The sequence below is a fragment of the Phasianus colchicus genome, chromosome Z, assembly GCF_987193195.1.
Source record: "Phasianus colchicus chromosome Z, bPhaCol1.hap1.1, whole genome shotgun sequence".
Taxonomy (NCBI): Eukaryota; Metazoa; Chordata; class Aves; order Galliformes; family Phasianidae; genus Phasianus; species Phasianus colchicus.
This window is the reverse complement of record NC_143476.1, coordinates 20,416,713-20,427,928: the sequence shown is the minus strand read 5'-3', so window position 1 is coordinate 20,427,928 and position 11,216 is coordinate 20,416,713. Positions and strand designations below refer to the sequence as shown.

At 50.1% G+C, this 11,216-nt stretch overlaps 1 protein-coding gene across 1 annotated transcript; it reads left to right on the top strand.

The window, feature by feature from the left end:
* Positions 1-313: 313 nt before the first annotated feature.
* Positions 314-4,017, top strand: LOC116237712 (uncharacterized). Its single transcript, XM_031607051.2, has 2 exons — positions 314-471; positions 592-4,017. Exon 2 carries the CDS (start codon positions 675-677, stop codon positions 1,587-1,589), a length of 915 nt encoding a protein of 304 aa, XP_031462911.2. The 5' UTR covers positions 314-471; positions 592-674; the 3' UTR covers positions 1,590-4,017.
* The last annotated feature ends 7,199 nt before the right edge of the window (positions 4,018-11,216 follow it).

Here is an 11,216-nt window from a genome sequence, read left to right as displayed (position 1 = left end):
TGGTCCTGGCCACACAAGCCTTTTCTGCAGGACAAGTGCTCCAGCCTTACTGCACAATGCCAATAGCAAGTAGACATAATAATGGGAATGGAATGCGCAGAGGCACTGCAGAAAAGCCGGATGCCATTGCTGGGCTTAGAGTGCTGCTTAGATGACCGTTGTGACGTCACTGGCACCGCTCCCCTACGTGAGGGATAGTGACATACGCAGCAGGGGATTGTGACCTCTTGGCCCTGGCTGCCTGTAGCCGGGCACAGAGTCTCTCACTCTCACTTGTGCCCGCACTCCAGCCGAGCGCGTCCGTGAGGTTTGGAGCGAGTAGCAAGGATAGCCTTGGTGCTGGTCTCGTGCTCTGGGAGCTGCCGACAGCCGCTCTCAGTGCTCGTCCCCAGAGCCACTAGAGCTTCTTCCCTGCCCTGCCTGGCTCAGGCAGCCGGGGCAGACAGCAGGCCGCAGCAGCAAAGGGAACCGGTAAGGGGACGCCTCAGCCTGGGCGGCCCAGCTGGGAGGGTTTCCTTCCTGAGGGACCCGGGCACTTGTTCCTCCGCTGGTGGGCTCAGCGAGTGACCGTGGCCTCTCTTCTTTTCCTAGCGTGACCCCTGCTGCTGCAGCAGCGGGGTGAGGAGCAGCCCCTCATCCCCTTCGCTCTCCTGTCCACCCAGCAGCTGGACAGCATGGCCACCGAGCTGGACCGTCGCTGCCCCATTTGCTTGGACACCATGGATGACGCCAGCCATGTGATGCCATGCCTGCACCAGTTTTGCTTTGGCTGCATCCAGCGGTGGGCTGAGAGCAGGCCCACGTGCCCCCTCTGCAAACGCAGGGTGGAGTCCATCCTGCACTCGGTGCGTGCCGACGACAGCTTTCAAGAGGTTGTCGTCGGAAGGCAGGAGAGGGCCAGAACAGCACCCCGCCAGGCAGCACCAGCACAAGAGCAGCCAGGGGCGGTGCCCATTTCCCGCCAGCCTCCAGCTGTGCTCCGGCCCCTGCTGCCCTGGCTGCGCCAGGAGCTGGGGCAGCTCTTTGGGGCTGACCACAGGGCAGCCGCTGCAGCACAGCGCCGCGTCATCTCTGGCCTGTGCTTCTTTGGTCTGGACGTGGGAGCGCTGACTTTGTGGCTGCTCAGCTCCATGCGAAGCCAGACCGCCGGCTTTGTGCGACGGCTCGTCGTGCAAGCTGGATATGTGTGCAATGGGCTGGTGCAACGTCTGCCTGGCCTGGAGGCCTCCCGCGCTGCCACGGGACAGGAGGGCAGCCGCGCAGCTGCCCATGGTGCAGCTGCCTCCCAGGCACAGACACCTGTCTCCGGTCCACGGCCCTCCAGCAGCACCGGCGAAGACAACGTTCCTGTGCCCTCAGCCGCTGCCCTCAGGGAGGGGCCCAGCCAGCCTCCATCCCTCCCGGCTCCATTGCGGACTAGCCAACAAGCAGCCCAGGAGGAGCCAGGGGAGGCAGTGCCGGGTCCCTCCAGCACCAACAGGGCCAGGGAGCGCTCACGCAGGGCGCCTCGGCGAGCCCCGAAGAGGAGGGCCCACGACTCTGAGGCCCCTGCACCTCCTGCCAAGAGGCCACCCCGCCGGCAGCGCTAGGACACCGCCCCAGCAGCTGGCGAGAACAGGGCCGGGCCTGCAGCTGGGGCACAACCAGCTGTCAGACCACAGAATCACAGAATGGTCTGGGTTGGAAGGGACCTCAAAGATCGGCGATCTCCAACCCCCCGCCACAGGCAGGGCCACCAACCTCCACACGGAACACCAGACCAGGCTGCCCGAGGCCCCATCCAACCTGGCCTTGAACACCTCCAGGGACGGGGCATCCGCAACTTCTCTGGGCAGCCTCACCACTCTCCCTGTAAAGAACTTCCCCCTGACATCCCACCTAAATCTTCCCTCCTTCAACTTCACATCATCTCCCCTTGTCCTGCTGTTATCTACCCTTTCAAAGAGCTGACTCTGCAATAAAATTTCAGAAAAATCTCCATGTTGCTACCAGTGCCTTTGTCAGCGCTGTGCACGGGGGAGGTCAGACCTCTGCTGGGCCTGGAGGCCTCCCACACTGCTGTTACCGTTTCTTTAGAACCTCCCTTAACACACTGCAAAGGCAAACCTTCAGAGAGCAGGCACTGCTTTATTTCTACACAGGGCACAAGGTGGCTCATCTCCACCCATCAAACACAGCCATGTCCTTACACTGTCTTCTACTGACAGTCGCAAATGTTTCACTCCACACTGCTCCCATTGATACACAACGTGTTTACAAGGTTACACAAGCATAACCGAGTCTCCTGTGCCTGCGCAGAGGTTTCAGGGTCTTTGATGGTTGTTTGGGAAGGTGTCCCCCTCCTCACTTTGAGCTCGCTTGGGCGCAGGTTTTCTGAGGTGCTCTGCTGATGAAGAAGCTAAATTGCTTGTGACAGGCTCTTGTCAATACCCAGCAAAATATTTGCAAGTAGGCCACAGTCACATGCAGGGGGAGGAATGGCACTTGCTCAAGTGGAGAAGGGGCTCTCTGGCCACGCAGCACTCCTGGCTCCCAGACACGCTCTCCTGCCTATTCCTAGGTGTAAGGGGTTATCCCTAGACAGAAGTCCGTGACAGGGAAGCCTGTGACAGGCCCCGGGAAAAAGGAAAAAAAACGAAGGGCTACTAACTGTTTGCCATGCCACCCGGCCAGCCCTGGGCCATGTGCGCTCCGGGAGAGGGGTAAGGGGAGCGAGCTAGCAGATAGTTGTACCGAAGAGAAAACACAACGGCAGCGATCTGAGGAGGAACGGTAAGTTACTAAATCAACCAAATCAAACCAAACGAGAGAGACAACAGTACCCGAAGTATGAGTCAAATCACGGAAGTGCAAGGGAAGCATGTGCTTTTCTCTGCGGGAGCTGAGACGGCTGAGCCGGGGCCAGGAGAGGCAGACACTCTGGTCCTGTCCGGAGCTCCACCTCACTTCTTCTTCCCACCAGGTCCTCTGGGGATGCCGCCCTGCCCCTCTCTTCCCATCAGGATACTCACAATGCCCATAAGGGACGGTCAGCGGGACCAGAACGTTAACTCTTTAACTCCCACTGGTCCACGTGATGTTCTGATGTGGAACACTGACGACAGAAAATCACCAAACCACGACTTCTTTCTACAGTGGCTGGCCCTTCCGTGAGCCCAAGGTGGATCCATCCATTCTGGTCACACAGGGAGCACAAGTGCCAGCAACTTGCCTGCGCTCCCTAGGCCAGCCTCACCCCTTCACCAGGTGCTCAACCACCAGTGCAAGCCATGACCTAACAGTTCCCCTGCATGAGGACGCTTAGTGTCCACCTAGCTTCGACTGCTTGGTTACCGTGCTGGAATCACGCCCCTATTTTGAGGATGTTGCTTTTATGATAGAGGTCTTGTGGTCAGAAGGGACATTTATCACAGAGAAGCAATACGCCTGGAAGTAAGTATGAGCAAGCACCTTGACTAGGCAAAATGGCAGATATGCATGGGCACTGCTCTTATTAAGCATTACGCCTGCAAGTCACAAGCAGAATGATAACTGCGATCAAAAATGGCAAATAACAGCTGCCCCTGGCCCAGCTGCCTCCCCAGCGGAAACTCCTGCCTCTGGCCCAGAGCCCTCCTGCAGGGGGGCATAGATGAGGTCCCACCTGCAGCTTTCTCCTACTTTTTCAAGGGAGAACTTGACAAGCGTGGCTCCTTGCCTTCCAGTCTTGCAGGACCTCTTTCCCTTCATGACTCAACAGCCACAGGGCCTGGCCCTACATACCTGCTGAGATGAGGGCCTCTCAATCAGCTTCACAGAATCATGCAAAATTAAGGTTGGAGAAGAACTCAAAGCTAACCAAATCCAACTCTCAGCTCATCTTCACCATGCCCTCTGAACCTCGTCTCTAAGCACCACATCTACGTGCTGCTCGATCTCCTTCAGGGACAGTGATTCCATCACTTTCCCGCGCAGCCTGTTCTAGCGCCTCAGCACTCTTTCAGATAAGAAATTTTTCCCCTACGTACTTCTTCATAATTTTCTCAGTCCTTCGCTATCAGCGATGGTGGAAGGTCTGCAAATCCTGATGCAGCATATCTAACTGAAACATTAACAAAGAATGTAGTACTCCTTTTGTGGAATAATTTCCTACTGACTTCCTTACAATAAAATGATGAAATAGCTGCCTTTTCTTTCTCTGAGTTGTAGACTTGTAGAACCATTAAAGGGCCACATCCTCATTAAAAAAAAAAATAATGTAAACTTTGAGCATGTTCTTTTTTTTCTTGGTCAAAATTATTTCTATCAGAGCCGGAGGACCAGGACTACCATTGATCATTACCATCTCATTGCTGATAGCCACCAATGTGTTTGTTGGCTGTCACCCCAGGTAAATTAACATTCAAATATCTGACTGGAATACTTGTCTCCTGAATTTTGCCTACTAAATTAGGGCCAGAAAAGTCTGGTTCTCAATCTGCATGTGGACATCATCCTTCCTAGGGAGCCCACCATATATCTGACAGGGGCTGATAGGATTGCACCAGTATAGAAGCTGTTACAAATCCCTGAAGATGCACTGTTCACCGTCTCTTCTAGCTCACAGATGCTGGCTTGGAGCAAACAGAACAGGCAGCTTCTTTCCATCAGGGACCTGAGAAGAAAGACAGAGTTATGAACTTTCAGGGACTCACACTGGAAATGCAATGTCACCTTCAGCAGCTCCTCCATATTCTTATTAGATGGCAGTTCCCTGCTGCATTGTTAGATATGTACCCTGAGAAGTGCTTTGACAAAGTGCCATCCCGAGGGACCTGGACAGGCTCGAGCAGTGGGCCCAGGTGAACTTCACGAGGTTCAACAAATCCCAATGCAAGGTCTTGCACGGGGTCAAGGCAGCTCCCCACTATCAGTACAAGCTGGGCGTTGAAAGAATAGAGCAAAGCCCTGCTGAAAAGGACCTGGGGCTATTGATAGATGCCTGGACATGAGCCAGCAATGTGCAGAAAGCCAACCGTATCCTGGGCTGAATCAAAAGAAGTGTGGTCAGCTGGGAGAGGGAAGTGCTCCTGCCCTCCTGCAAGTGAGACCTTACCTGGAGTATTGTATCCAGGTGTGGATTTCTCAGTACAGGAGAGACGTGGACCTGTTGGAGCGTGTTCAGCGGAGGGCTGCAAACATGATCCAAGGGTTGGAACACCGTTCCTTTGAGGACACACTGAGAGAGCTGGGGCTGTTCATTCTGTAGAAGAGAAGGCTCCACGGAGACCTGATTAGACCTGTCAGTATCTAAACGGGGGCTATCAGAAAGAAGGGGGCAGACTTTGTTGTGATGGTTTCATGGACATGGTTTCAAACTAAAAGAGGTGAGATTTACATTGGTTACAAGGAAGCAGTTTTTTTACTGTAAAAGTGGTGAGGCACTGGAACAGGATCTTTGGATACGTTCAAGGTCACAATGGAACAGGCTCTGAGCAACCTGGTCTAGCTAAAGAAGTCCCTGTTCATTGCAGGAGAGTTGGCTGGACGGCCTTCAAGTATCCCTTCCAACCGAAATGATTCTATGATTGTGCATGATGGCATCTCGGGGAAATGCATTTATTAAGTAAATTCTAGAAGAAAATACATCCTTATTTACTGAGGCATCTGCCCACATGAATTGTTTTCCACAGGAAAGGCCGCACAGGAAGAAACCAAACTAGAGGCCAAGAGAGATGAACTCAAACTCACGTTAACACCAGTCAGCCATGAAGAACATGCCAAATGACTTTGTCCCTCAAGAGCAGTGGTGCACAAGAATTTCTGCCCGAGGTCCTGGAAGCCTGAATTCTGCGACAGAACGAGAGGACCTGGAGTTGTTGTCCACTGTGCCTTGTGATCTGCTGGAGAAAAGCTACTGGACCCAGATTCCAGAAGGTGCCTCTCACAGCAAAGTGGAAGGCAAATTGGTGAGGACTTGTGGCTCAAACGTACAAACAGGCTGGGAAAGATCCAGGCTTGACTTATGACAGCTCACAGATTGCAGTGATGACGCAGGTCTGAGATCCAGCTGGGATTGCAGCCGATGGGTCGGAGTCTCAGCACTCCTACAGTGCCCCTGGGGTGCTGAAACGGGGCTACTGGGCCCTGACACTAAGGATTTCTAAGTTTCTTCTTACTGGTTTTTTGTGTCACACCAGACCTTCTGCACCACATACTTTTCAAACACCACTCTGACAAGAGGTATCTCCATTGCACTCGTGGATCCTGCATGTGCCTTTCAGAAGAGCACGGAGGATTTTTAAACTAATAGTTTACTTTCACACGCCTCTTGCCAAAATGAGCATTATTCCTCCCCTCCCTGCCCTTTGTTTACAGACTGTGTATTTCTTCCTGCTCTGTTCTGCAAGGTAGAACTGAAGTATGCCTGGAGGTGTTCAAGGTCAGGTTGGATGGGGCCTTGGGCAGTATGGTGAGATACGAGTGAACAGTGTCTGATTTATTCCCAAAGTCTGTTTAGAATTGTCAAAGACCAGGTATTTTTTATAATCATTGTGTTAATTCAGCACACTTCTCCTGCTGATTTGTAGCTGCATGAATTCAGCATATTCTTCTATATCACTTCTATAAACTAAATTGTAATATCTTATAGCACACAGACATAAAATGAGGAATCCAAATTGGTAATCACATGTGAAGAGCCTATTTTAGTAATTTGCCAGCATCACCCAGCAAATCTGCAGGAAAGGCTGGGGAAATCAGCACTGACACAATTTATGGGCCATCTTTTCTTTTCCACAAGGCCTTGATCTCTCAGCCTCTCACCTGTTAAAACACTCTGACATACGCACTTAAAGACAGTCATCTCCACTGCGTCTGGTACAACCAGGGCAAATATTCCTTTCAGGGAGGGAAGTATGTTTTGCTGACCATTCATTCTATATTAAGTATGGTGAAAGATGCTTAAAACCAGCAGCCCTTATCTTCAGCGTTTTTTTACAGCCCTAATCATATGCTTTGTGTCATCCCTTGTCATGCGCACTGTCAAATCAGAAAGCGGTGTCTCCCAGTGATACGCATAGGGATGGAACTTCTACACCTCTGCTCCATCGGCACAGAAAATAACTGAAGGAGGAGCAGACAGCTGTGCTGAAGGAAGGAGAAAATATGCCGATGGCACATCTCTGGCTAGACTCAAGATCGGTTTGATATGTGTGCAGAAGGATCACAAGCTTTCCTACTGTGACTTTTTAGGAAAAACAAAAAAAAAAAAAAATGGGAGGTAGAAGAAAGGGAAAAAAAAAAAGAAGGTGAAAGGAGGAAAAATAATAATAAAAAATTAACATCATCAATGCTGTATCCTTCATCTCTCTCTCCTGCCTATTTCTCATGCAGACTCCTTACTTTCAATCCCATTTGTCTCACTTCAGTCATCCCATTACAGAAGAGCACTTTGCTATTCATGACTCCTCAGCTTCATCTGCAGTTTCCAGCAGCCTTTCTCATGGACTCTCTCCTTTCACTTAGCCTCCAGCTCCCACTAGTTCCCCTATCTCACATCCTTCAATTCAGCTTCTTGGGCTTCTCAGCTCTTTGTCTCTTCCCCGCTCTCCATAGTCCAGAGATCCAATATCAGCCAGTTTCCCTCTTTCTTCTCATTTCTTCTCATTCATTCTCATTCATTCTCATTTTTCCCACCAGCGGGAAGTTCTTTACTATGAGAGTGGTGAGGTGCTGAAAAAGGCTGCCCAGAGAGGTGTGGATGCCTGGAGGTGTTCAAGGCCAGGTTGGATGAGGCCTTGGGTAGCCTGGTCTGGTATTAAATGGGGAGCCTGGTGGCCCTGCCTGTTGAAGGGGGTTGGAGATTCGTGGTCCTTGAGGTCTCTTCTAAACCAGGCCATTCTGTGATTCTGTGAGTCTGAAGTTCAGATGCTCTGCTGTAATAAAAAATATCTGCAGAAAAAAAAATTCTTGTCACCACAAGCAGCTATACAGCCTGTGACTGTTGCCTGCTGTCCCAGTAAAATAGTACTGCCGTTGTTAGTAAGAAACCTCATGTTAGCTTTGCAGGAACTGGTGGGCTATTAGGGTTGTTACCCTCTTGTGCAAATTTTTAGTGCAAACTGGAAGTCAATACCAGACGTTTTTTGTTGCAATACACATAGCTTCAATGTGGAGTAATACCAAAGACCCCAAAAATACTTGCACAGGCTGAAAACGTAAGCTACAAGACCAAACAGCACCTCGGTCAGCTTCTGGTTACTGAAGAGGTACTACCATAAGAGCTGGGAAAGAATACAGAATAGAACCAAGAAGCAGTCCAACAGCAGGATAAGGCACCTTACGTGTCCCGGGGAAGTTACGTCCACCAGCACTGCACAGCATACAGTCCCAGGAGCTGAGCACAACAGCTTACAACGCAACCTGAGGGGCAGTCTGACAGAATGGCATCTGATGCAGATGAAACAAAGGTGTGTCACTGAATTCTTCCGTGTGGAAACAATGGCATCCGCTGACATTAATCGACATTTGCTGCATGTTTGCGGAGACCACAAAGTGGATGTGAGCACAGTGAGGCAGTGGGTGGTACGTTTCAGCAGTGGTGACAGCAACAAAGAGCAGAGGTGTGTCTTTTCTGTGGAGCTGATGGTGATTATTTCTGTAAGGAGAACTCAGAACACCTACTGAACTCTGAGGAAAAAACAGGAGCTTTGGACCACAAGACACGTTGCTTAGTTGCAGTAATACCTGCTCATGAGCAGGTGCTCTAGGGAAAATTAAAATTCTGTGAGAACTGGTATTTTAGAGGTTTGCTTTAAGAAATGCTTCTTAACGAACTACTTTTTCAGTCAGCTAATTTTTGTGGAGAACTTTGTCAGTCTCCGCTTGCACATATATTCTGTGCTAATGCTGCGCTCACAAGTTGTGTTGTACAGCCAGTAATGGGTGTGAGGTGGCTTAATAAATGGCTGGTTAACATTTACAGCCATGAAATTCATCAGCCTACGCTACGGCTTGCATCACCATACAACTCCTCAAGATGGCAATGCACTATTCCATTTGCAATGGGGCAGGGAGCGGTAGGTGGTTCAGTATGTGTGTAGGAAAGGTCTTGGAAATCCCATTCAGCTTCACCCTGCAAAAAACACACGTACCACACAATCATAATAAATGCCATTTAAGCCATCGGTTCCATTAGAACTTCACAGAGAGGCCCACAGTGTGTCTGCATGTCTGCTACGGCATGTTTTTGGAGTAAAACAGTCTCAGAGGCAACCTTTGTCCAAACGCTGAAGTGGACATTGTTTCTCTGGTGCCTCTGTATGGCCACTTTGAGGCACAGACTCAGGACAGGTAGCTAAATCCCTGAAGACTTTTAGGGAGCGTACAAAAGCAAAGGACTATGACAAAGATATTCAGGCCTTTGGAGACAACAAACTTTATCCACAAGTTTATTTCTAAGGAGAAAATTGTGTCTTTTTCCCATTCCTATCAGTTTTCTAAACCATTCTCCTACCACAGTGATGGCGGTCTTCTCCTTTCTTGAACCTCTTGAGATTTCTGGTGTGTTTTTGCGTTTGTGTGGGATGAAAGTAAATAAACGTACTCTGTATTTCTCTGATTCTGTCACAGAAAATCTAAATGTTAAAAACCGAGCTGTATGACCAATCAAAATATCACGATCTAAGTCTCCGGAAGAGAGAATTTCCATACAAAATTAACACATTGCAATTAGATGGATCACCAGGGGAAAGCAAGCAATACCATCATGAGCTTAAAGAAGCAGAATATCTTCCAATCAGAAATCCCTTAGCTTTCCAAAATATCTGCTCCCCTTCTTAATAAAATAAAATATTAGTAATAATAATAAAATCTATCTTCTGTCCTACTTCCTGAGAACAGGAGTGAGGTTGTCTTTCTACAGAGCAGCAGCAGAGCTGTTGACTGCAGTGCCATGTTTTCTCTCATCAGGTTGCAGAAACTTTTCTGGTATTTTCACTGCCTCATTACCAAGTTTATTCACCAGAAGTTCATCGGTGTGGCCACTATTCTTTTCTAAGAGCATCATACGTTCAGCAAAATCTGTGGATGTTCTCTGGTTGTATGAAGGCTAATGGTTAGGGTCAACATAAATGACCCACCAGAATGTCTCTATCTTGATTGCTTAAAGTCTACTCCCTTAAAGATTATGCTTGAAGTCTGTTCCCTAAACACCAAGCTTTGAAGTTCTCCAGCAGTTTGCAATAGGCAGAACAAGCCAATTAGTTAACCTCCCACCCGTCCTCCTAGATTTTGAAAGATTCTCTTGGAAGAACTAAATCTCTTGATGAACTAACTAAATGGTGAAGGTCGATTTCTCATATTGCAGTGCCTAGACATCGTTGCAAAGGAGGATGTCATTGCTACGTTTTTCTCTCTGGATTAGATTGTGTGTCCACAGGCTTGCGACAGTTGTGCACTCAGCTCAGCTTATGGATTCTGATGTCTTGCTGGTGTGATTTTTCTGTCTCTAGCCTGATCCTCCCAATTGCAGTTCATGTCAACTGCCTCTGAACTAGTGCTGGCAACGCAAGCCGTTCTTGCAGGACAAGTGCTCCAGCTTCACTGCCTCAGCAGTCTCCAGTGAGCCCACCCGGATAGGCAGTGTCACTCCTGTCTGCAATCCTAGAAAGGAGGCAGAGCCCGGATGAGGCCTGGTGCGTGCTGGGCAGAGGGGATCAGCCCTGCTGCCCCCAGGTAGGGGAGAAGAACAGGAGAAAATCTCCAGGGGCGAGCCACGGGTGGGCCGTCTTTGACTTGGTGTAGGAGGAACCAATGCACGGAGGGGGCAGGGCAGCAGTGTTGGCTTGTGAGGAGAGTCAGTGAGGCCCATGTCCTGTTGCCTCAGAGGAAGACATGGGTTTTGCTAAAGGCACCCCAGTGCTGTACGGATCTGGAGCTTTGTCACGGCTGGGGTGATGTGGGAAGACTCGGTCAAAGCCTCAGACACTGCTGCAAAGTGCCAACAGCGAGCAGACACAATATAGGGAATGGAATGGACAGAGGCACTGCGGAAAACCCGGATGCCATTGCTGGGATTGGAGTGCTGCAGATGACGCTCGCCCGTTGTGACGTCACTGGCACCGCTCCCCTACGTGAGGGATAGTGACATACGCAGCAGGGGATTGTGACCTCTTGGCCCTGGCTGCCTGTAGCCGGGCACAGAGTCTCTCACTCTCACTTGTGCCCGCACTCCAGCCGAGCGCGTCCGTGAGGTT

What these genes read in the sequence shown, in the direction of transcription:
- LOC116237712 (XM_031607051.2), top strand. Translation starts at nt 675, where the DNA reads ATGGCCACCGAGCTGGACCGTCGCTGCCCCATTTGCTTGGACACCATG.